The 27,841-nt window shown below is 38.9% G+C and overlaps 1 protein-coding gene across 1 annotated transcript; it reads right to left on the bottom strand.

Moving 5' to 3' along the window:
* Positions 1-51: 51 nt before the first annotated feature.
* ZDBF2 (zinc finger DBF-type containing 2) lies at positions 52-27,841 on the bottom strand (the record flags this gene model as incomplete). Its single annotated transcript, XM_080932897.1, has 4 exons — positions 52-6,959; positions 9,899-9,942; positions 14,446-14,579; positions 27,782-27,841. 4 exons carry the CDS (start codon positions 27,839-27,841, stop codon positions 52-54), a joined length of 7,146 nt encoding a protein of 2,381 aa, XP_080789023.1.

Raw genomic sequence — 27,841 nt, 5'->3', positions numbered from 1 at the left:
GTGAAGGACTGAGGTCTTCATCCAAGTGGACTGAGGTCTTCATCTGCACTTTTATTTTGCCTCATTACTTTTCGACTTGCTTGCAAGCCGCGTCACCATCCTGTCGGTATTTGGTGTGGAACTCAAGCTTCTTAGGTCATATTCTCTCACAGGAAGAAGTCTCTTCCTTTTGCGGTAGTACCTTTTCCGGTAGTGCTTTATTCCTCCAGCATCTGAAAGATGAGCAGGCAGCTCTGCAGGCCCTGCACCAGTGCCTAACTGCTCTTCAGCACCGGCTGGGAGAACGGAGGGGCTCGGGAGCGAACTCGGGAGTGAGCTCGGGAGCGGGCTCGGGAGTGAACTCGGGAGTGAACTCGGGAGCGGGCTCGGGAGTGAACTCGGGAGCTGACTCGGGAGCGGGCACGGGAGTGGGCACGGGAGCTGGCTCGGGCTCGGGCTCGGGAGCGAGCTTGGGAGCGGGCACGCACGTGCTTCGGCTGCTTTCTTGGCTTCCTTTATCTTCCTGGCAACTATTTTCTTCTTCCTCAGTTGCATTTTTATAAGAACAGTCTTTGATTGATGCCTCCTGCGCACTACACCATGGCATTTAGAGACATACTTCCTGATGACGTCTGTCGCTTTCAGTTGAATCCAAATAGCCATTTTTTCTGAAGCTAGTCTTGATGTTTTCTGGAGAACCACTGTTTTATAAGCGTTTTTGATGAGGCATAATTTATTTGCAGCGACCATCTTCTTTTTCCAAAACTTCCTTTCATTTTTACTTTCCAAAACTTCCTTTTTAACTGATTTGGAAAATTTTTTGGCACCTTCACAATTTAAAAGAGTCTGCTGGAAATTGTCCTTTGGAACTTGAGTAGCACCCACATCTTCTGATTTCTTAAGAAATGAAGATTGACTGGTCCTGTGGAACCTTAACACAGATCTTTTCGGCATTGTCATAAAAGATGTTGAGGTCAGGTTTTGTCCGTTGGCACCATTCTCTCCTGCATTGGCCCTTGGGTCATGCCTATTAAGATCAATGTCAACTATCTCACGTCTGCCAACGTCTGGTACCATTAGGTTCTGTGGAGGATTAATTACAGTTCTCTTACGTCGTGGGCCAGAAAAGGTATGCTCTTTACAACTGTATAGAAATCGTAAGTCACTGTCACTGCCAGGCTTTGTTTTAGATGGGGTCAAAGACTGATCTTCCTTCATGCTTAGAGAAGAAAAGATATAGACCAAAGAATCAGGCTGGACAGGCTCTAAAACTTTCGTTTGTGGTTCAGGCAAATCAGTTGTCCCAGTTTGGGCTTTTTTTTTTTTCTGACTATCATGGTGGAAATGCTTCCTTTTTGGTGAGTCGTCTTCTTGTTCTGTAATTTTTCTTTTCTTTGCAGAACTTGCTCGAGTTCCACATCTTACTCCTCCTACCTGGTTCTGAGAAGTCACCTGCCCATGTTGCTGATGAAGCCCCTCTGCTAGGGAACAAGATGGTTTTCCTAAGGCCACTGAAAAGTCACCAGTGTCTCCAACTTTACTTTCAACATGCTGAACTGATGTGGTGGTCTGATTGAGGTCAGACTGGATAGCCTTTTCTTCTTCACCCAAAAGGGTTTTCTTGGTCTCAGAGCCACCATCATAGTAACTGTAAAAATGGCCTTGACGTTGCTGTGTGTCTGTTTTCACATCTCTCCCCTGAGAATATGTTTTTTTAATACATGATCGAGGAACCTGAACCTGAGGTGAGGGTTCTCGAACTAATTCCTTAGGAACACCTTCTGCAACTTCTTCTCCTTCTCCGTACATTGGGTTTGGTGGATATTCATATTTAGTTACTCTCAAGTCAAAAGTCACTTTCTTCCGAGGGCCTGGTCTCTTAGGCTGAGGTTGGTCAGTGTCAGAATGAGGTGAGTCATCATAGTCTGAACCTCTGTCTGCTCTCTTCAGAGAGTTGTGCTTCACAGATGTTTGGCGGATGACTGACACAGCACAGGCAGCACGGTCTGCTGAAAAACCCCTGGCTTCCCAGCTCCTATCTTTTTTGTATCTGTATTTTGGATCTTTCCGAAGACTGGTGGCTTCTCCAGTTTTCTGTAGTTGGCGAGTGGAGTACACTGGCTGAGTAGTTTCTTCCCAATCAAATTTTCTTTTACAACAAGTAGATTCATAGTTCTTATCCTTTGGCTGAATAACATTAGCCACAGGCTCTTGTAACTGACAGGTAGTGGGCTGATCAGAGGGGTCAGCAGTGAAATTGAGTTCATGACCACAGGAGGGACATGTGGAATCACCTAGGATAATATAGTCATTCTTCCTGTTTATTATTTTGAAACTTTCCTTGGATTGGTTTGTCACTGACTGAGAGGCTTCATAATCACAACCACAAAATTTACAGTAGTACTTTTCATTCACTGCAGAACCAAGAGAATCTGCGTTTATATCACTGGTTTCTTTGACAGTCATCTGAGGTGGCACAGTTTCAAGCTGAAGAGGGATATTTGAATCAGAAATAACTTCCCGGTCACAATCACTATCACTGGACACAACATCCACAAACACCACCTGTGGTGAATCTGTTTCTCCATCTGATGTCTGAACCTGGTTAACTACTATCTGAAAAGAGACGTCAGAATCATACACCACTTCAGGCTCACAAGATACACTGCACTTGTCTTCTGAGTCAAGCTCTTTCCTGTCAAGGTCTGCTTCTTTGCAAGCTACTTGAGGTGGGTCAACATCTGACTGCAGATGAACACCAGAATTATATGCTATTCCAGAACAGCATGGCTGAAAGTTCTCATTTTCTAGGTCATCGTGATTCTCCTTTTGCAAGTTTACTTCTTTGATAGACACCGCCTCCACAGATGGAACTGTCACAAACTGAACAGGATCATCAGAATCATAAGTTGGTTCAAAGTCAACTAGCTTATAGCTCTTATCTTCCAGGTAAATATGGTCTTCCTTCAGGTTCATTTCCTTGACAGGTTTTTGAAGATGGCCTGCTACTGACTGACAAGGATCGTTGGAATCAAAACTTATTTCAGGACCATCACGGGACTCAGCACTCACTTCAGGACCACAAGGATTGCTGCTCTTTACTTCCAAACTGGTACCCCCTTTTTGCAAACGTCGTGGTTTCTGAATCACTGAGCAAAAAATGACATTTGAAACAGGAACTATTGTAGAGCTATAGGGCTCACAGTCATTACCATCCGGACTAGCATGTTCTCTTGGCAAATTTATTTCTTCAGCAGGCTCTTGTGTTGCATTAGTCACAGCCTGAAGTGGTTCATCAGAATGAAAGTTTAGTTTTGAGTCTCTAGATTCAACAGTCTTATCTTCCAAATCAGCATGATCTTTCCAATGGTCGATCTCCTGAACTACTTCAATTTGGCCAGCCAATGGCTGGAGGACATTGGAATCACATGTACTTCCAAAACCCTGAGCGTCATCCCTCTTACCTTCCATGTCATCTGTATCCTTCTGACTTCTGTTTTCACCCCTTTCACTATGCTGAGCAGCCTCTAACTGGACAGAGTTATCAGAACCAGGGCTTACTTCAGAATCACAAGACACGTTATTCCTACCTTCTAGTTCAACATGTTCAGGCTCCAAAACAGTTGCTTCAGGTGATGCAACTACTGCCTGGCCTGAATTAGAATCCAAACTTGTTTCAGGACATGAGTCTTGGTTATTATCTTCCAAGGTTGCTTGGTCATTACTATCAAGATTTATTTGTTTAAGAGCTACTTCAAGTTGATCCATTGCAGAACGAAAAGAAACATTAGAGTCATGTATTATTTTTGAATAAATAAGATCACTGATCTTCTGTTCGAGAACCTTTGCCTCTTTTTTCCACTCATTCATTTTTGTAATCACATCAAACTCTTGATTAGGCAGTGCGTAAAAATGGCCAGCAGAATCAACACTTGCTTCAGAATTGCTGGGATTACCATCTGTGTCTTTCAGTTCAACACAGTTTTCCTTCAAGGCTAACTGAGGCTGGCTAATGACTAAATCAAGACAACCGGCAATATTCAGATTTACTTCCAACTCTCTAAGCTCAGCACTTTCATCTTTTGGGTCAGCATGGCCCTCTTTCAAAGCAGCTGGTTGAGGTTTTTCAGTCACTGACCGAGGAAAAACATCAGAATTGAAAGTTGGTTGAGAGCCACCATATTCATCATCACTGTTGACTTCCTCAAGATGCTTTGTCTTTCTCTTTGCTTTCTTACCTACATAAGGCTCTGTCACTGGATGAGTAGCAGTAGAAGCTGAACTTATTTCAGAATGAGACTCCGTGCTTTTACTTGTTAATTCAGCATGCTTTTCTTTTTGAAGACACACATTTTTGACAACTACTTCACATCTGCGAATAACTGACTGAAAAGGGGCATGGGAATCCAATCTTGTTTCAGAGACATGTAATAGAATGGGGTCTTCAGAACATCCAGGCTTTGAATTAAAGGAGTTACTGTCCAAATCTAATTCCGAATCAATAGGTTCGTTTTCCTTTTGTTCAATTTGTTCTATATATACCTGCTCTTCTTTTGGGGAATTTATCTCTTTAACAGCTACATCAGAATTGGTCACTGAATGAAGTGGGGCATTAGAATCCAAACATATTTCAGAACCACTGGAATTGTCATTCTTCCCTTCTAAGTGAACGTTTTCCTCTTCCTGAATGATTACTTCTTTAACAGCTACTTCAGGGTGATCATTTCCTGAATGAAGAGGAATATCAGAATCAGATGTTATTCCAGAAACACAAGATTCATTACTCTTATTTTCCAGACCAACAGGCTCCTCATAAACAGCTACTTGAGGTTGGTCAGCTACTGAGTCATTGGGGATATCAGAATCAAAAGTTATGTCAGAACTACTTGACACACAGTTTTCATCTTCCAGGTTAAAGTCATCTTCGTTTATTCCTTCAAAATCCAGCAGAGACCGCTCAGTAACTGACAGAAGAGGGGAATCGGAATCAAATGTCAACTCAGAACTGGAGCACCCATTGCTCTTAACTTCCATGTCAACATTTAACTCATCAAGATTTACTTCACCCCAAGCCCCTTGAGGTTGATCATTATTAGCTGACTGATAAGAAGCATGGGAATCAAAACTTAGATTAGAAATGCCAGAGTGAACACTCTGATTTTCTAGGTCAAGATCTACTTCCTCAGGATTTACTGGAGATTGACCAGCCTCTAATTGAGCATCAGCATGAAAACCCACTTCAGGACCATGAGACTCACAGTTCATATCCCCACGGCTGGTATTCTTCTGGTTCGGAAGATTTATCTCTTCTGCTTCTCTCTGGGGTTCATCAGCCGCTGTCTCAAGAGAACCATCACGTTCAGGGTGTGTTTCAGCACTGCTGGGTTGGTCTTCATTTTCCTGTTCGACAGCTCTGTCTCTTGGGCTTCTTTCTTGAACAGGCATCTGGGGATGGTCAAGAGCTGCATCACTGTCAGAACTGAAACTACTTGACCCGTAACTTTCATCAACCAGGTTAGCATGGGCACTGTTCACAGGGTTTTGCTGTCCTGATGCTGCTGGAGTCTCATCAGCTGAGGATCCAGAATCTTCACATGGCTCAGAGCTGCCACTTCCATAGCTCTTGTCAACCAGACAAATGGGCACTACTACTTCCACAGGCCGTGGGGGACAGTGACCAGTTGATGGAAGTAAGTCATCACCATCAAAATTCACTTCAGAGCCACTAGACTCATAGCTTTCATCAACCAGACTAATGAGTTGTATGTTCTGTGTAATCACTTGAGGATGGCTGGTAGCCACCTGACGAGAACTGCTACCATTATCTGAAGTTGCTCCAGAAACAGTGGGTGTTTCGTTCCTAGGCTGTGCATCAGCATATGCTTCTTCTGGTGAATTTATTTCTCTGGTGGTCAGATCAGATAGGGCACTCAGTGACTGGCAAGAGGACCCACAATCAAAACTCATGTCAGAACCTCTAGATTCATAGCTTGCATCTTCTTGGTCAACTCCCTCTTCATCTTCCTGCTCTTCCTCTTCTCCCTGCTCCTCCTCCTCTTCTTCCTCCAAAAGACTTAAGTCGAGTACAGCAGCTTGGGAAGGACCAGGTACTGCCTGAAGAGACCCACGACCGAACCTCTCTTCAGAACTCACTGAGCGCTTCTGTTTCATAAGTGTTGGTTTGTTAAGAACCAAATGTGTTTCTTCTTGGGAACGAACTGTATTTGAACGAGGTGCCTCGCGACGCTTTGGAATGGCACCTTCACGTGCTTGTTCTGGTAGTGTGTCAGTCTCACTCGTGTTTCCTGCTGTACCTGCCTCTAACTCAGAAGAAGACTCAGCTCTTACAGAACAAAGCTCAGAACCTGTTAGCTCACGGACTCGCACCACAGGGGAAAAAGACGCACCCTCAGCTCTGAGATTTCTCTGTGCAAGCAATTTGTCTAAATTTATACTTAGTTTCTTTTTTGGGTCTTTAGTTTTGGGTTGAGTTGATGGGTTGCTAGGGCCCTGATCTGGGGAGTCAAAGTATTTTTCAAGATTTTCTGTATCACAAGCTGGAAAGGAATCTGAAGCAACTGCCAGTACTAACCGAGGAACACTGTTAGCCGCAACTGGTCTCTCGAAAGAGCCGCTAGGCAAAGAGCTGGCAGGAGCATTACAAATCACAGGGGGACGCACTAACTTTTCTCCACTAGTTGTAGCCTGAACAACACCGACTGAATTAACTTTTTTCACACCACTCTCAACTTTATGAGCCAATTCCAAGGACTGCTGCTGTCCCCGTTCCAGTTTTTGAATAACTGATGGTCGAACAGCAACCTCTGCGTGTTCCTGAGAAGTACCAGGTCTACAATCTATCTCTTCAACAGATCCTGAATCGTCGGAGTTCCTCTCTGCACTGCTATCTGCAGTATCATCATCAGAGTCATCCAAAACCACCACTTCAGGTGATCCCGGATTTGCAGCTGCTCCTGCTGCTGCCGATGCCGCTGCTGCTGCTCCTGCTCCTGCTCCTGCTCCTGCTCCTGCCGCTGCCTCTGCCTCTGCCTCTGCCTCTGCCTCTGCCTCATTTGGTGAAGATCTACAAAGGAAGGGGGAAAACATTAATATATCCTAATTTTTGCTTGAAATTTATAGTATTGTTTTCTTTCTATTATGAACTGGTCTTAGAGGATTGTACACTTCATACACTTTAGAAAGTTACCAAGTATAGAAGATACAATAATTCTACCAATATATTTTATAAATAAATGGCTTCTGAACATGCAAAAATGCAAATTAATCTCTATATCCATTTTTCAGTTATCATAGAAGTACTGGCTGATTTTGTGTGTCAACTTGACACAAGCTGGAGTTATCACAGAGAAAGGAGCCTCCCTTGAGGAAATGGCTCCATGAGATCCAGCTGTAAGGCATTTTCTCAATTAGTGATCAAGGGGGGGAGGGCCCAGCCCATTGTGGGTGGTGCCATCCCTGGGCTGGTGGTTCTGGGTTCTATAAGAAAGCAGGCTGAGCAAGCCAGGGGAAGAAAGCCAATAAGCAGTGTCCCTCAATTGCCTCTGCATCAGCTCCTGTCTACAGGTTCCTACCCTATGTGAGTTCCAGTCCTGACGTCCTCTGGTGATGAACAGCGATGTAGAAGTGTAAGCTGTATAAACCCTTTCCACCCCAACTTGCTTGTTGGTTTTTGTGCAGCAATAGAAACCTTGACTAAGATAACAGTAAACACTACAAAGACTGACCCAGAAGCTCAAGATGTCACTCATTTGCTAAAGCACTTGCCAAGTGTGTGCAAGGCCCAGGGTCTGATCCCTACAACCTCAAGTTTTAAGAGCTATGTCAAAATAATTCTATCTGTAGAAGCGCATATAAGAAGCTAGTCCTATCATAGACAAGAGAGACCTAATGTATGATAAGTTAATGTAAGGTAAATATCCTAAAGAAGAGGTAAAACTAGGAAATGTCAGTTTGAAAATTCAACTGAAAATGTGAACAAGTTATATACTGTATTATCAGTTTATACAATTATAATTAATACAAATGTACGAGACTAATGTTAAGACATAATATTAGGTAAATTCAGTGAGGTCATATTAGAAAGATCCTCTTCTTTTGGGGTTGGCCTCAAACTCAGAAATCTGCCAACCTCTATCTCCTGAGTGCTAAAATTAAAGACCTACACCACTATGCCCATCTTTATGAGAACCTCCTTGATGGGCAGCTTTAATTTCTCTGCTAAAGTTGTCTTCAGAAGATTACACCTAAGGCTGGAAGAGATGGCTATGGTGGAGTGCCTGCTGTAGTGTGAGGACCTGAATGTGGATCCCAGCACATACATGAGAACCAGAACCACGCAGAGCAGTGCACGTCTGTACTACCAGAGGAGTGAAGCCAAGTGGCCAACAGGTCTACTTCAAACAGGTAGCTCCAAGTTCAGTGTGAGACTGTCTCAAAAATAAGGTACTGAGCCAAAGATGAAGCTCAGCATTAAGCTCTGGCCTCTTGCAAAACACAATACAGCTCTAGAGTGTAGCAACAGCAAGGTGGCAAACACCTGAAATCTCAGCACTCAAGAGACTGAGAGGAGGATATCAAATTCAAGGCCACACTGCAAAAACAAGTAAGTGCTCACTTCAGCAGTACATACTCTAAAATCCAAATGAGAAAGAATAACATTGGCCCTGCCCAAAGAAGATACACAAATTTGGAAAGTGTTCCATATTTTTATGTTTGTGCTTTTGATGTTTTATTAAGTATATAATTAAATAATCTGTTACCATAAAAAGTGATACACAAATCCCATCCATGGTAATAACCAAATGAATACCTAGACAAGTTAGAAAATACGGCTGGGTGTGGTAGTACATGCAATGGCAGGTAGAGCTCTGTGCGTTGAGGACAGCCTTGTCTACAAAGTGAGCTGGGGCAGCCAGGATTACACAGTGAAACACTGTCTCAAAAAGTAAAAGAAGAAAAAAGGAAGGACGGATGGACAAACAGAAAGGAAAGAAGAAAATGGTAAAAAATGAAAAACTGAGTACTTTTTAAACTTGAAAAACGTGTATCACCAACTGCTTTTATTGTTTTCTAAGGACTTTCTATGTGGGTTTACCTGTGTGTATGCATGTGCCCCTCATCTATCACTGGTATCTACAGATGCCAGAGGAACTGCAGGCCCTGGAACTAGAGTTACAGGTGCTTTGTGAACTACTTAATGTGGGTGCTGGGAACCTACCTTAGGTCCTCTGCAAACATAGCAAGTGCTTTTAGACAGTAAGCTCCTAAACTGACCTTTTATTAACACATTAGAATTAATACTGCCATTCCATAAATCAACTTTTTAAAAAGCTTTCTATGTTATGTGTGTGTTTTGCCTGTGTCTGTCTAATACGTGTGTGTGTGTGTGTGTGTGTGTGTGTGTGTGTGTGTGTGTGTTGTATTTATTGAGGTTGGAAGAGGGTGTCAGAAACCCTAGAACTGGAGTAGAAAGTGGTTGTAAGACATTATATGCATGCAGAGAACTCATTCTGGGTCCTTCACAAGAGCAGTACATTGTCTTAGTTGCTGAGCAGCCCCTCCATCACTCATTTCATTTAATACTAATTATTACTTAATTTTACTAATCAATTATTTAATTAATAATTATTATACTCTATCCCCTCCTTAACTAATTTTATTCAATACTAATTATTATTTAATTTTACTAAGTATTTATGTAATACTACTTATTATTATTATACTTCATCCCCTCCATAAGTCATTTTATTTAATACTAATTTGGAATGTAAAAAATAAAAATTATACCTGTTAACAATATAATATTACACTATGGCAAAAGACAATGTTGTCTTCTAAGCAATGAAGTGACAATACAAGGACCACTTTTACCTCCTGCATTTTCAAAACTTTACATTACTTTCATTTGTTTTAAAATCTATCACAACATACTGACAACTAATTCTTTAAGAAGACAATACAGAAAATGTAAGGATCCAAAAATGAAAGGAGAGAAAAGATAAAACAATATGACAACTACCAATTAGATGCTTCTATTTGTACCTGTATTTGTATTTTTATTTAATACTAACAAATTATAATTCAATTTCTAGTCATTTGCCACTTTGGCACAAAAAGCCCTACAAATATCCCACTATTAAAAAGTTAAAAACAAAAACAGAAACACGTGTACTGCATGGGAACTCTAAGCACCAGTGAGAGGCTCAGTGGATAAGTTGCCGTGTAGAGCTTGAAGCCAAGCAAACCACGTTCCCACGTCCACACCTGAAGCCTGCACTGCCGGAGTGGAGACACGAGCAGGAACGGGTGGAGTCAAGCAAAGTAAAATGGCACACACGTGCCAAAATGTCAGCGAAAACCACTGTTTGGTATCCTAACTAAATAAGCTTAGACATTAAAAAAAAAAAAAAACACCAGCAATTAAATGTTGACATCATGTGTCCTAAAGGATACAACCTCTGTTCTGAGGTATAACTGCCCAAAATGTATAATCTTAGTTTAATCGTGAAGAAACATCAGACAGGCATAAACTGGGATGTTGTCCATAAAATAAATGGCCATGCTCCTAAAGAGTCACAGTCTTGTTTGTTTGGTTGGTTGGCTGGTTCGTATTTTGTGGTGTCTCTATGTAATATCCCCTGATGTCCTAGAACTCACTCTGTAGAGCAGGCTGGTCTTGAACTCAAAGATCTACCTGCTTCTGACTCCCCAAGTGCTAGGATTAAAGGTGTGAGCTGCTACCACCTGCCTATGCCTCACAGCCTCAATCAATAATGATGTGATAAAGCTGAAGGGAGACTAAAGAGACAGGACACTCAGTGCAGTGTATGAGCGTGGTTGGCTCCAGCACAGGACAAGAGCCATGATTTCAGTGGCATTCTATAGACAAGGAGCAGTAGCCATAAAAGCAGTTCCTAGTTTAGAGTGTTGGCTTTAGATACCATAGTCAGGGCACATGTTTCTTTTATCAGTTTCCTAATGTTTTCAGTAAACCTGGTATATTATCCCAAACTAAAACATTTTATTAAAGTCAGTGGTTCTAAATCTTGCTAATAGTGAAATTAAACTACAGAAATAGTTGCTATGGTGGATTGAACAAGAATGCCCCCCCCCCAATTCCTTGGGCTCATATGTTTAAATAAATGGTCTCCAGTAGGTAGACTTATTTGGAAAGGACTAAGAGGTGTGGCCTAATTGGAGGAAGTGTGTCACTAGGGGTGGGCTTTGAGGCTTCAAAAACCCACATCATTCCCAGTTAGCCCACCGCCCTCCTCACCTCACCCCTGTCTCTGCCTCTCACTTATGACTCAGATGTGTGCTCTCAGATACTAGCTCCAGCACCATGCCTGCCTGTTGTCATGTTCTCTGCTATGATGCCAAGATAGGCTGGACTCTAAGCCTCAGGAAAAGACAGTCCTAAGATAAATGATTTATTTTCTAATGTTCATGGTATCTTATCACAGAAACTGAAAGGTACGAAAGACAGTTGCACAAGGTGTATTTGTTGAAGAAAAGCTTATGAGGCTTTTAAATCAGAGTCTCGTGTATGATCCTGTGGTGAGTCTAATTTCATCTTTCTACCAGCTTTTATTAAGAAACACTATTTTATACAACCACTCTGGAAATCAATCTGGAGGTTCCTCATAAAACTGGATACAATACTACCTGAGGACCCAGCTATACCACTTGGGGCATATACCCAAAAGAGGCCCCAACATACAATAAGGACATATGCTCCACCATGTTCATAGCATTATAATAGCAAGAAGCTGGAAAGAACCCAGATGTCCTTCAACAGAGGAATGAATACAGAAAATGTGGTACATTTATACAATGGATTACTACTCAGCTATTAGAAACAATGACTTTATGAAATTCTTAGACAAATGGATGGAACTAGAAAATATCCTGAGTTGGGTAACCCAATTACAAAAGAGCACACATAGTATGCACTCACTAATAAGTAGATATTAGCCCCAAAGCTCAGAATATCCAAGATACAATTCACAGACCACATGAAGCTCAAGAATAAGGAAGACCAAAGCATGGATGCTTCGGTCCTTAGAAGGGGCAATAAAATACTCAAGAAAGGAAATATGGAGACAAAGTGTGGAGCAGAGACCAAAGGAAATGCCATCTAGAGACTGCCCCACCTGTGGATCCAGCCCATATACAGACAACAAACCCAGACACTATTGGGGATGCCAAGAAGTGCATGCTGACAGGAAACTGATATAGATGTCTTCTGAGAGGCTCTGCTAGAGCCTGACAAATACAGAGGCGGGTGCTCTCAGTCAACCTTTAGACTTTGCATGGGGTCCTCAATGGAGGAGTTAGAGAAAGGACTGAAGGAGCTGAAGGGTCTTGCAACTAAAAAAAGAACAACAATACCAACCAGCCAGAGCTCCCAGGGACTAAACCACTATCCAAAGAGTACACATGGATGGCTCTAGCCACATATGCAGCAGGGGATGGCCTTGTTGGGCATCAATGGGAGGAGAAGCCCTTGGTCCTGCCAATGTTCGATGCCCCAGTGTAGGGGAATATCAGGGCAGAGAGGTGGGAGGGGGAGTACCCTAATAGAAGCACAGGGGGAGAGGGGATGAGATGGGAATTTATGGAGGGGAAATCAGGAAAGGGGATAACATTTTAAATATAAGTAAAATATATCCAATAAAAAAAGAAAAAGCATTTTAAAAAACATATCCCCATTAAAACATTTTCAACATTTCTAAATTCTAGGTTAGGATCTTGCAAAGCACAAGTTTCCTTTTCTACCATTGGAAATTAACCTCAGTTAATTCTGCACAGACATGTTCCCACTTTGCTTATTTTGTATGCTTGTTATAATCTAATCTTTAAAACCCCAAAACATTTAACTATTAACTCTTCAGTGACATCAAATGTTTCTTTTTACTAAAATAACCAAAACAAGCTGAGTGGAAGGAGCTACCAAAGGCTAAAATGACGGCCTGAAGGTAAAGATGTCTTGTCACGAAGCCTGTACTGACTCCCAGACATATACAGCATTGAAAGAGTAAACCAGCTCCACATACACACGACATATGAACAAATAAATGTAATTCAAAAATAAACTAAAAATCGTCTTAAAGACATCAAGATACTGACAGGGTACTGAGAGGGACCTTTCAATCCAACAGTTCTTCCACTCAGTCAGACAGCTCCCTAGCACTGAACTGGCTTAGATTTTCACTGTGACCATCTTGTCCTATTATCACCTAGCTTTTCTGTTACTAATCTTTCAAAACATTTTGCTCCACCTCCACCCAGCATTTAACCCTATTACACACCTAAAAAAATACCTTAATGACACATAATTACTTATAAGGCATTTACCCAGGAAAAAGCATAGTTATGTCCATGTTTTCTTTAGTGAATAGCTTCTCATTAGTGAGGCTGAAGACTGAGGACAGGGTCTCGGCTACCCTCTCAGACCTAGAGTAAAATGCTGTATCAACAACTGCGGTGGAGGAATGCTCAACAGAGTACCTGCTGTGCAGTCATGAGGACCGAAGTTTGGATCCCAACAACCACACAACAAGCTAGGCATTCTGTACATGCCTAGAAAAGTAGCTCAGAGGCAGGTAAAAAGCAGGGGATTGCTGAGACTTGCTGGCTTCCAGCTTAGCTCAGAAAACACTAACCTCTGCACTAAGCATGCAGGTACACAAACACACACACACACAAGCATATGTGTACATGTACACCTTTAAAAATAAGAAACAAATTTAAAAGTCTTTATCTTTATATGTATATAAATGTTTTGCCTACATGTATGTATACCACATCCATGCCTGCAGAAGTCTGAAGAGGTTGTCAGATGCCCTGGAACTGAGTTACAGGTGGTTGTGAGCCAATATGTGGGTGATGGGAACTGAACCCAAGTCCTCTACAAAACCAAATGCTCTTAACCATTTGGCCATCACTCTAGTACCCCCTCCCCCACATACACATAGAAATCTTTAAAGAAATAAGTAAACAATTTAAAATTGAAGTTACTAAATAAAATTTCACTTTAGGACTTGATGAGTACTAACTCCTCTCCTAGTCCTACATCAAAATTTTACCCAGTTAAGTTTCACTTCCAATTAGTTATTTTTATTGGTTAAATAAGACAGTTCACTACAGAGCTGGGAGTGCATCCATGGTAAAGTATTTGCCTGACATGGTTCAACCCCCAGTTCCATAAACACAAAACTATTTTTGTACATCACATTTTTTAAAAATTCAAATGCAGCCTTTAAAAGCTAGGTAGGTATAGTGGCACATTCATATAATCTCATCACCTAAGAAACGGACAGTTTGAAGCCCGTCTGAACTACACAGCATTTACAGACAAGACCAGTCCTGGGTTACAAAGCAAGATGGCAAAGGTGGGTGGAGTTCAACACTGACACACATTACTATTCCACTGAACTCTCTTACCTGTTGTTGTCTTGGTAATTGTATGGGTGGTGCCGCAGGACATCCTGCAAAAAGCGTTCCATCAGAGTGTTGTTGGTAGCTGTCCGACGTCTGCTCTGTCTGGTCAGGCTTCTGTGCTGAGCACTAAACAAGTGCTATAAAGAGAAACCGTAGGTATTTTAAGTGAGTAATTTTATTCACGGTAACACAAGATGGACTCATGAATGTATTCCTTGTAGAAATACAAATGTCTTTCCATACAGCACCTCTAAAGTGTGCATCTAAAACCACAAAAGTATGTCTTCTTTAAATATTGTTACATTTCTCTAAATACATTCCTAAGGATGACGTCAAAAAGGTTGTTTATCATACCACAGAGCAAAAAACCTGGAAACGTCATACCAAAAACCTTACATTATAATGTACACTAAGATGTAATACCATGCAGCTACCTAAAAGAATAAATCATAATAACATAAAGAAATACTATGCATTAAGAGAGAACTGGAGAATCAAAAATCATACATACTGCTCTATCTCAAACTAGTTTTAAAACATTTACAGACAAGCAAACATAAGAAAATGTACTACTATTCTTAAGAGTACACTTTTAAGTGATATAACTATGGATAATTTTTAATTTTTCTTAAAATGTTTGTATTTTCCAGTAAGTTTTTACAATTGAAAAAAAACGTGAAAAGAGAGAACAGGGTTGGTTTATGGTATTAAAAAAGAACAAAGACTGACTCACAAAAAAACCTTCATTTCTTTTTCTTCAGTGATTAAAAATCCTGCCTTAGCAGAATATTAGTGTAAGCATATTAAAGTCTTGAGCTTTACCACAGATACTAGTATTAGTGGATTGGTGATGGGATAAGAAGGAATCTAACATGAGGGAAACATACCATATGCCACACACAGGGCTATTCAATCCATCTAAAAAGCTCCCTGCGTTTTCACTCAGCAAGAACAGTGCCCTCTTTTGACACAAAGAGAGTGGGGCACAATAAATGAATAAAAGCAAACCTCCTTAAGCTCTGTTACCCAGCAAACAGCAAAGCCAGGATTTGAATATGAGTCAAACTGTAGTTTACGTGCTTTTTCAATTAGCTAATATAAATGGCATATTAATTATATATGTTCTTCAAAATATAGCATGCCTTAAAATAATTAAGAAAATTATGTTTTAATATATTATGATTAAGATATTATTTTTAAAAAAACACACACACAGGTTGCTAGCTCCTGACTACTGGTAGAACTCTTGAAATTATTTCCTGTCCTGTTGACATAAGAATTTTTCTGCAATGTTACCTTAGTCCCAAGATCAATTAAGTATGACAGTCTCAAAATTCTTTGCTATAACGCGCCCCCCACACTGTCCAACGCCCGTCACCAGAGTAGACAGCTGGTAATAAAAAAAAGGTGTACAAGGGAACAAATAGAGACTGATCTAAAATCCAACCTTGTCCTCTCTCCGTTAAGGCAAACAGATAAAGAGCAATGGGAATGGGGAACCGACCTGCATACGCTGCAGGAGCCACATTATCCCATCAGGCTTTCTTAAGAATTTTTCAACATATATATCACATAAAACACACATGTTATGTAGCCCACTAAACCATCACAGAATAAACACATCCATAACCATCTATTCATGAATATAAGTACCTAGAAATCCCTTTACTGCTCCATACCAATCTAATATCCCTTCCCTCGTCCCTGATTTCTAAGTTTTGAAAGGTTCTAAAGTTGATATAAATGACATCACACAGCATGTATTCTTTTGCACTGAGCTCCTCTCATTCAACACTGCACTTATGATACTATTCAACAGTAACTGTATTCTGTCCATCTTCACATACATCTCCACTCTATATGAATCTAAGCTATTTCACACGTTGATAGAATTTAGTTAGGTCCTTTCTCAACATTTTGACATTACAAACCATAACGCTGCAAAAAAAAAACCTTGCTATTTGTCTTGTGTGACAACACATTTTGGGGGGAGTTAGATTTTTAGACGTAAACCTTCTGTGTTGTATAGTAAATGTATATTCATCTTCAGTACCTAGTCTTCCAAAGTGGTTGGAACAATGTATGCCTCAATCAGCAGTATATCTTTGTATTGCTCTACTTCATCATCAACTTTTAGTACTGTGTTTTTACATTTTAGCTATTTTGGACTGTGTTAACATTGAACGCATTGTGAAATGTGTTCAGTATCCTATTTTGTGACCTTAATCCACAATCTGATGAGAGTTTTTCATTTTTACAGGCAATCCAAGTCAGCTCCTTAATTATGGGTCCAATTAAATTCTTTTTTCAAGACAGTGTCTTCACCATACAGGCCAGGCTAGCCTTGAACTTGGAATCCTTCTACCTCTGTCTCCAGAATGTTTGGTTTCAAGCATGTGCCACCATTCCAGCTCTTCTTCCTGTTTCTCAAATAGATGTCTTCTTCATTATCTTGTAGAATTTATTTATTCTGGACACAATCTCTCCATCCAATTATGTCTGTTTCAAGTATCATCTTCCTTTCTGTAGCTCACCTTCTCACTTTCTTAATCATCTACTATTTTCTTAACTTCATTGTAGCCCAAAATAGTTATTTTAAGTGCTTTTTGTTGACTGAAAGCTCTTCCTTACAAATCATGAAGTTCCTCCTGTTATCAGTTTCTTTATTATATTACCTACAACACTCACATCTAGAATTCCCTTGGAACGATTTTTACATACAGAATCATTTTTCCCAACTAGCTGCTCAGTTGACAGCACAGCATCTTCTGGACAACGTTTTGTTCCTCACTGCTCTGCAGTGTCCCGTCTGTCTCTGCAGAGCATCTATGCTCTCTAACTCTGCACCAAGCCTGCCTTAATAGAGGACACACCTCATTCAGGTCTTCTTTAACATCATCTAGTTCTCTTTTTATTTCCATTTTATAGTGGTTTTATTTTCACTGGGGTGTAAGGGATTTTAATTGGATAGGTATAATTTGGGAAAATTGGCCGTTTTTAATATTAGCTCTTTCAATCTATAAAAATATTAAGTCCCTTTCGCGCCCAGTGCTGGGGATTGAATCCGGACCTCAAAGCTAAGCAGGCACACTATCACTTATTGTTGGCCTTCAGAATTCACAGATTATATATAAAAGCTTTATACATATTATAATTATTCCTCAGAGTGTTATTTCCTTTGATGCTATTATGAATGGTATATTTAAATTTCATTTTCTACAGAGTATTTGCATATATACAAGAAAGACTTTTTCTAGTGGTCCAACCACCTTGGGGAATTGTTTGATTTTTTTTTTTTTTTAGTCAATGAATCCAAATGGTGCCTAGGCTAATCTCAAATGTCCAGCAGAACCAAATGATCATCTTAGTTCAGCCTCCTCGGTATCTGTGACCACAGGCACGTACCACCACAACTGGTTCCAACACACTTTTAAACTCACTCAATTCTAACGATGTATTTTTGGTTTTCTGGCCATCATCTTGTTATTGCTTTTTATCTTCTTACCCAATTATCCTCATCATTTTACCTTTTTATTTCTGATTTTTATGGATAGGACCTTCCATAAAGTAGCAAATAGTTTTATTTTTCCTTTTTGAGTTACTGGGGGGAGGGGGATTACTAGTTTCATAAACAGCAGACAAGTGCTCTACCACAGAAGTAAACACACACACAGAGTCACTGAACATACTTTTAATTCAGGCAGGAAGTCTATTTTTACCTGAGCATACTTGATAGTCTGCTGTTTCATATTCTTATGGGTACTTTCTCTCTTCTTTCTTCCTGCTTTATTGTTCTAATTTCCACCATTTTGTTGGCTTAATAGTTAGAGGCGCTCTTCCTAGTCTACTAGTAGGAACAAATGACAAATCTGAACTATCAAAATCTAATATTACTCCCTACTTTATTTTCTCCTTAAACAATGTAGGATCCTTGGAAATTAACTCCACTTACTACCCTCCCAATCTACATTGCTGTCGATCCCAGAAACATGATTTATTGATTGCCTACATATTTACCTGTCCATTGTTCTTCATTACTTCCTGATAGCTCTGAGCTTCCATCTGGATACATTTTCCTTCTGCCTGAAGAACTCCTTTTAGTTTTTCCTTTAGTGAGGGTCTGCTGGTGACAAATTCCCTTAATTTTTGTTTCCTGAAAATATTTTTATTTTACCTTACGTTTGAAAGTTATACTTATTGAGTAGAGAATTCTAGGTTGGCAGTTGTTTTCTTTATTTTGGCTCCCATTGTTTTCTATTGAATACTCTACTAGATGTAGGCCCCATATTTCTTCACTGCCTTAGTAGTTTTCCAAAGCCTTGAAATATATATATACACACACATATATATTTTCCAAGCTCTCAAAGTTAATGTAAAGTATCCTGGCTGTCATCAACAGAATCTTTTTAAATGCCAATTTAGTTCAAGAGTGTCCAAATGAATAAAAATTATTTTAAATGTTAAGCAATAAAAAATAAATAAAATTTTTATTAAATAGAACCTGTAGTTAAAGAATCAATGTTTATGATTGCCAAAGGTTCAACAAGTCCAGTAATGAAACAATTTATCAATCATAAGTGAGAGATAAAGAGACTTCATTTATTTTCTGCCTCATGTTTATAACCAGCATTAAAATTTTTTCTTTGAAAAACAGTAAAGGGGTTAAAAAAATCACAACAAAAAGTTTTTATTATTATGAAATTAAGTGATTTCTATTAGATAAACAAGACAAATGCCACACACAGAATTTTTACATATTATTCAGTTATCTTAGATATCATCTAAGATAAAAAAAACAATTCAACACAAAACCAGAATGTCATTATGAACTGTTCATCTATGACACAATTACAGCTTAGACCCTGAAGAAAAATTTGAGACACTTCTAAATGACAAACCTAATCAGAAAACAGTAGCCACTACAATGAATATTTGTGTCAAAATCTCTATATATAATGGTTCATAAAACTCTTACAACAAAAATAGAAAGGAATACCACTCAATTCCATCTATAAAACTTATTACCCTAATACCAAAATGACACAGACACCAACAAAATGTCACAAACCATATGTATATATGTAAAACATATATACATATGTATATATGTATATATATGGAATATATATATATTCAAAAAAATCCTTCACAAACAAAATGCAACAACATTTAAAGAGAACTATATGTATAACCAAGTAAGACCTATCCCAGGAATGTAAGATTAGAGTAACCTCAAAAATCAGTCTATACTACAGACCGACCTACATCCAAGTAAAACTCATATGCTTATTTTCTAACCCCTAATTTAGACACAACTTTAGGGAGTAGACAGGATTACATGACACTATAAGGATGAGGTCCTAGATACAACATGGTTGTGGGTATTATAAGAGAAAGAAAGATCATCCTCCCTCTACAAATGAAGACACATTGAGAAGGCAGCCAAGTACAAACTAGAAAAATCAATCAGCCAATTAATCAATTATTCAGTTAGTGCCTTGCTCATGAACTCCCTCGCCTTCAGAACAGCAAGAAAAATTATCCAGGTTTCTCAACCATCTAGCACTGCCATGTTTGAATATGGCAGCATGAGCTAATACACTTTACACATTAAGGAAAAACACATAACAGACACAGAAAAGCACAGGACAACCAAACCTTCAACATTCAAAAATATGGGAGCAGAAGATCATCTCCTAAGTCTAACAGATCCTCTACATAAAACTGCACTTGTGTATCATATCTGACAGAATGAAAGCTTTCTCCCTAACATCAGGAAAGACAAGGATATCATCCTCATCGCTTCTACATGATATCTACTGAACTACAGAGAGAGGTTCGAGGAAAGGAAAGAATATCCAGCCTAGAAAACTAGTGTGATTACTTTGCATATGGAAGGATCTTACATACAAAAAGTCTTAAGGACTCAAAAAAATTTAGAGCTATTAAGTTCCACAAAGTTGCATGATGTAAGATCAATACTCTAAAGTGCTATTGTAGGTCTATATACTAGAGACAAACAATTAAAAATGAGTTTAGCAAAATAGCGTCAAAATATTAATAAATTTAACATAACAATATAAAACCTACAAAACAGTACACTAAAAAGCCTAAACCAAAGATGAAGGGTTTTTAATAAGATTTATGTAATAAAAACATATACTTTCAGCTCACATACTTATCTGCAGATTCAACACAAGCCCTATCAGAATCTCCCTACCTTTCTGAAGTAATCCAGTCTTAGACAAAAGATTAAGAACAAATAAAGTCTATGACACTCAGTGTAGATGACCAAATGAGCACATGTTGGTATTACTGGTATTCTAAAAGAGAACCTACTCAACTTAAAACTTTCTATCTTAGACAAGGTATGGTTATTTAAAGGACCTCTGAAACTTGACTGAAAGAGGTCATATATACAACAAGATGAAATCTGGAACGTCCTTCAAAGGATCATACACTAACAAGCTGGTCTTCAGTTTGGTACTATTAGAACCTTTAAGAAGCGGGGAGGGAAGAAAAGATCATCCTGAGACTACCTCACCTGGGGATCCACCCCATATGCAGCCACCAAACACAGCACTACTGCTGATGCCAAGTGCTTACTGGCAGGAACCAGATATGAATGCCTCCTCAGAGGCTCTGCCCGAGTCATATAGATTTAGCTGAGGATGCTTGCAGCTAACCATCAGACTAAACACGGGGACCCCGATGAAGGAGTTAGAGAAAGGACTGAAGAAGCTGAAAGGGTTTGCAACCTCATGGGAAGAACATTATCAACCAACCAAACTTTCCACAACTCCCATGGACTAAAACGCCAACCATTGAGCACACATGAAGAGACCCATGGCTCCAGATGCATATGTAGCAAAGGACAGCATTGTCTGGCACCAATAGAAGAGGCTTTTGGTCCAGTAAAGGCTTGTTTTCCCAGTGTAGGGGAATGCCAAGGCACTGAGGTGGAGAGGGTGGTTAGGAGAGGGAGCACCTTCATGGAAACAAGGGGAGGGAGGGGGAAGACAGATAATATTTGAAATGCAAATACGGAGAATATCCAATAGAAAAAAAGATTTAAGTGGGGAGGATCTAAAACTAGAGGTTTTAGTCACGTGTACCTCAGTGACTATGAAGAGAGTCCTGTTACTTTACCTGTTTCTCACATCCTAGACATTAGGTGAACAGCTTGTCTCCTACACTCCCTGCCATGCTGTGCTGTCTCAGCACAGACCCACAAGTGGTAGAGCTTGTCAATTACAGACTGAACTGTCTCCAAACTGAGAGCAAAAACAAACTTTTCCTCTCTGTGAGTTGATTATCTCAAATATTTTGTTTTGGTACACAAAGATGATCTCTCAGTCATCATTGTCAAATTGCTAAAAGTAAAAGAATTCTTAAAAAAGCAACACAAAAGCATCAAATCACATAAATGGTAATTCTCATGATACTAACAGAAAATGTATCAGCAGAAACCTTACAGGATAAGAAATATTCAAAGTCCTGAAACATGAAAATTAAAAAGGAACAACCAATACTACACCCAGCAACGCTGTCCCTCAGAAATGCAAGTCTTTTCAAACACAAAAAGCAGTAGTTCCCTGTCACCCATCCTTAAAAAAAAAGAGTCTATTAGAGCTCTACACTGGAAGCAAAGACAACTATCACAAAAACATGTGCAAATATAAAATTCAATAGTTGTTCAGATACACAAGGGAAGAACCATATACAGAAGAGCATCAAACCACAAAGATGAGTAAGAGAAGAACAAAAAATATACCAAATATTAGAAGAAAAAAAGCACTAAAAGTATAACAAGAGTGTAACATTACTTATCCATAATAAACTTGAATATAAACAAATTCTCGAAACAAAAGGATGTAGACTAGCTCAATGGAGGTTTTTTTTTTTAAAGGATCAATGATACACTGCTCTAAGAAACTTAGTTCCCCAGCAAAGTTATACATTTTCTAGAGGTGAGGGACAGAAAAAGACGTACCACGTAAACAAACCCAAGCAGGGGAGTACCCACATTTCTATCCAAATAAATAGACTTGAAGGAAAAAAACTGGGAAGACAAGATATTATGACAAAAGAAATCCAACAAAAGAAAATAAATACTAACACAAACCAACAATAATGTGTATGTGTGTGTGTGTATGTATCTACACACACACATGCACACACACACATATTAGATCTAAAAGAAGAGTCTAATACAGTAGTGAGACTCAACACCCCACTTCCATCAATGGGAATATCTACATGAAAACTAGAAAGAAACTGATTTGATATCAGTTTACATATAGACCAAAGGAACAAAGCAGACATTTACAGAATTATTTCACCCGACAACTTCAGAATAAGCATTATCCTCATCAGCATGTGAAACACTCTCAACAAACTGGAAATAAATCAGCACATGTATCTTTGATCAGAATTGAATAAAACTAGCAAGAATATCTTTAGAAACTACATACACACATGAAAATTAAACATGTTTTTAAGTAAACAGAAGAAATCAAAAGAAAATGTTAAGTGTCTTAAAACAAACTGAAATTAAAACATACTCTACAGCCTATGGAATAAAGCAAAAATGATACAGATGATAGTTTATAATGCATTTCAGCCTACTTTTTAAAAAGTTTTTAACAACACAAATCAACAACCTAAAAAATAAACCAAGAAAACACCAAACTTATAGTAGCAAGAAGAAATAACTAGCAAACAGAGCATAAAATAAAGAGAGGGCTAGAAATATAGTTTAGCAGTATTGCATGGGCACACAGATGCAGGCAAGAAGACAGGAAGAGAGAAAACATGATCCAAATAAAATCAGGATGAAAAGGGCAATACTACAACTAATGTTAGGGAAATGAATGACCATTATGATCTATGATGAACGATAAACCAATAGACAGAAAAATCTACAAGAAATGTGATTCTATATATACAGCCTACAAAAACCAAACCATGACAACATACAAAATCAACAAACTGATAACAAGACTAAATCAATAAAATATATCACAATAAATAAAAGCCTAGGGCCTGATAAATTTTATCACATCTTCATAGATATGTATTTCTAATAAACACAGATACAAAAATTCTCAACAAAATGCTAATGATTCAAAATCAACAACACAGAAGAAATATAACAGACCATAATCAAGTGGGATTTACTTCAGAAGACAAGAATACCTCAATATATATAAATCAACAAACATATCTAATCAAGGATTAGGAGGGGTGAGCTTGCTGGATGGAGTGTGACCTCGAGGGAAGACGTGTGTCACCAGGTATAGGCACTGAGGTTTCAAAAGCCTTTGCCAGTCTCAGTCTCCCTGTCTACTGCCAAAGAATCACGATGTAGCACTCTCAGCTACTTCTCCAGCACTATAGCTTCCTGCCACTATGCTGTGCGCTCTGCCATGACGGTGGTGGACTAATATCCCTCTACAACTGTAAGCAGGCCCCAATTTAATGTTTTTTTTTAATAAGAATTGCCTTAGTCATGGTGTCTCTCCATAGCAATAGGTCACTCTCACAAGTGTAAGTGACCACTAAAAAAAACATAGGAATATGAACGTGCAATGATGCACATAGGGAGGTCAGAGACAAGCCTGGGTGACAGTTAGCCCTTCTACCTTGTTCAATGCTGCACACCATTCTCCTGCCTCTACCTCCTCCCTGAGCACAGAAGCATGGAAGAGTGCAGCAGTATTCTTTCATGCCTTGCTTACAGGGGGTTCTAGAGATTCAAGCTCAGTTCTTAAGTTTTGATGTGTTTTACCCACCACGTTACTTCACCAGCACAGAATTCTTTAGTATCAGTTTCTGTTATTGGGTTTTTTATTGTTGTTGGTTTTGTGGGGGGGGTGGTTTTGTTTTTTTGAGACACAGTTTCATGTATCTCTGGCTGGCCTCAAACTCATTCTGTAGCCAAGGCTGCCATTCCATCCCTCGTACTCCTACTTTTACACTTTCTGACTATTTAGAAGGCATGAGCCACCATACCCAGCTACCCAAAAGATTCATTCCAGGGCATATAAGGGACTCAAACAACTCAACAGCAAAATATAATAATTTTAAATGGGCAAATAATTTGTGTAGTCATATTTAAAAGACAATATATAAATAGCAAGCCAATATATAAAACATTGATATCACTAATCATGAAAAACATACAAAGACAGTAAGTATCATCTCAATCCTGTAAGGAGGACTACAAATAAAAAGATTTGAAAATGGCAAGTTCCAATGTGGATGTGACAAAGGGGCATCACCACTGTAAGAATAATGTTAAACAGCAGAACCATTCAAAACACAGGGCACAGGCTGGAGAGATGGCTCAGCGGTTAAGAGCACTGACTGCTCTTCCAGAGGTCCTGAGTTCAATTCCAGCAACTACATGGTGGCTCACAACCATCTGTAATGGGATCTGATGCCCTTTTCTGAAGACAGCAACAGTGTACTCATATAACTAAAATAAATAAATCATAAAAAAAAGTAAAGGACACAAATACCTTGGAACACTAGAAGAACCTCTTATAATGGAAAATCCCACTACTAATGCATATCTAAAAAACATAAAATCAGTATGCCAAGGCAACACCTGCATTCTTCTGTTTACAACCAAATATTCACAAGAACCAAAAAAGGGAATTAATCCAGGTGTCTACAGATAGATAGAGTGGTCAGGCAAGCCTGACATGGCAGAGATGGGAAGAGGATGTTAATGGATACAGGAGTGCAGGTGAACAGCTGGAATAACTTCTACTGTTCTATAGAACAGGTACAGTAACCATGACTTGCAACAATTAACTATTTCAAAATAGCAGAGAGAATATTCCCAGTACAAAGAAATGACAGACAAGCCAATTATCATAATCTGATCATTACACATTGTATACATGTGCTGAAATATCCATTTTCTAATAAGTACATACAATTACTGTATGCCAATTTAAAGCATAATTTTAAAAGACAATAGTACTGGCATTACAATGCATATGTAGACCAATAGAACAACACTAAGAACAAGAAAATAAACTCTCACGATTATAAGTAGTTGGTTTTCAACAGCCGTAACAATTGAAAAGACTAGTCTTTTCAACAAGGAGTATAGTGATTATTGAATATCACAAGCAAAAGAATAAAAGTGGATTCCATCTCTCATAATATATAAAAATTAACTGAAATTGAACAAAGGACCTAATTGTAAAAGCAACTATGAAACTCTTTGAGGAAAATACAGGCATAAATCTTCATGATGTTGTGTTAGGCAATTCTTCATCAAAAGCGATACAAAGAAAAGTGCATGGTGCATGCCTGCAATCTCAGTACTTGGGAGGTAAAAAAGGAAGATCCCTCAAGCCTGAGGCCAGCCTGGGCTGCACAGTAAGAACTGTCTTTAATTTACAAAAAGAGAACATAAACAAATTCATAGATGCAAGGTTTAAAACTGTTTTTCAGACAGGTCTCACGATGCTTTTCAAGCTGGCCTGGAATTTGCAATGTTCCTGCTTCCACCTCCTAAATTGTGGGATTACAGGCAAGCATTACCACACCTAGCAAAATTTAAAACGTTTACACATCAAATCATACTATCAATGAGTAGAAAGATAAGCCAAAAAATAGACCGAGAACTATAATCATATTATTTGGTAAGGGTTGCTAGCCAGAAGAAAAGCTTATAACTCAGCAATAAAAAAGACAAACCACCTAAAACATGAACATAGAATCTCATTAGGCATTTGTCCAAAGGATGTACACAAACAGCCAGTAAGCACATGAAAACATGCTCAATGACACTGGTGGATGCAAATCAAATCACAATGAGATAATCACTTCACATCCACAAAAATGGCTATAATTTAAGAAAAACAAAAGTGCTGGCAAGGATGAGGAGAAACTGGAACCCTCATGCATTGCTAGAGGTGACATAAAATAGTGGAGCCACTTTGGAAAACAGTGAGGCAGTTCCTCAAAAACAAGTTATCATATGACCCAAAAATTTCACTCCTACATATATACCCAAGAGAACTGAAAATGTATGTTCACACAAAAAAATTATACACAAATATCCATAGCAGCAATATTCATGGTAGCCAAAAAAAGTAAAAACAACCTAAGCATCCATCAATTGTTGAATGAATAAATAAAATGTGGTATTACTTCTATAATGAAATTATTCAGCCATGAGGTAACAATACATGCTATGACATGAATGAACCTTCGATATATTATGCTAAATAAAAAGTCAGACACAAAAGGTCACATAGCATAAGCTTCTATTTTGGGGAAATATCTAGAATAGTCAAATCTTTTGAAATAGAAAGTAGATTAGTGTTTGCCAGAGGTTAGAGAGCCAAGGGAGTATAGCCTGACTGTTCAGTAAGTATGTTTCCTTTTAAAGATGAAAATAGGGCAATACATCATTTTGTGCATATACTAAAGATTCCTAATTTTCCGTTCAAAGGGGGATGTTTATGATAAAAGAATTACATTGCAACAGAAAATAAATATAAAATAATCTCCATACCATGTGGTCTACCCCGTTAGCAGCCAGAATGATCCTTCTAAAGTATGAGCTCAGTAATACAATCCCCCTTTTCGTAGTCCTGAGATGGCTACCCACCTCAGTGCCATAAAAGTCAATGTTCTCACCTGAACCTATAAAAATGTTTGTACATTTTCTGAGACAAGGTCTCACAGTATAGCCATGGCTGGGCTGGAACTTTGTAGATCAGGCTACTCTTGAACCCAGGGAGGCCAGCCTGCCTCTAACTCTGTGTGCTGGTATTAAAGAGTACATCACCGTATCCAGCTGACCTACTAGGTTTTACAGAATCTGTTCTCTTCCTTTTTCCACCTGTTACTTTGCACCTATCACTCAATCTCCACTGGAGTTGTACTGGCCTCTTCATTTCTGGCAAGCATGATACTCTTCTTCCTCGGGGTCATTTTCTCTGTCTAGAATTTTTTTTCTCCATATATATGCAAACCTGGTACTGAACTTCTTTCAAATACTAACTTAAATGTCACTATAAAAAAATCCCTCTTTTACATGGTTACTAATTTTCTGGCCATTCTATTTAACGAGTACTCCCTCATTTATATGGTTACTTGTTTTCTGTCTTACTTAACTACACTATAACCTCCATGAAAAAAAAACTTTGGTTTTGTTCATGATTACACTCATACTTGTAAGCTATATCTGCAGACCAGCAGATTCTCAACAAAATCCATTCAGTGAATGAACAAAGGAATCTAATGCAGTGTAACAGGAAAGCTCATAACTGGGGTGCCAGGCAGCATCGTGTCAGTAAGAGCCTCTCACCTGCTCCAGGTTAGGGTACTGTACTCGGCAATAGCTGCAATACCCTTGTCTTTTCTGCAT

The sequence above is a fragment of the Micromys minutus genome (genome assembly GCF_963924665.1).
Source record: "Micromys minutus genome assembly, chromosome: 19".
NCBI lineage: Eukaryota > Metazoa > Chordata > Mammalia > Rodentia > Muridae > Micromys > Micromys minutus.
Note: the sequence above shows the minus strand (reverse complement) of the source record. Positions and strands in the feature narration are given on the sequence as shown.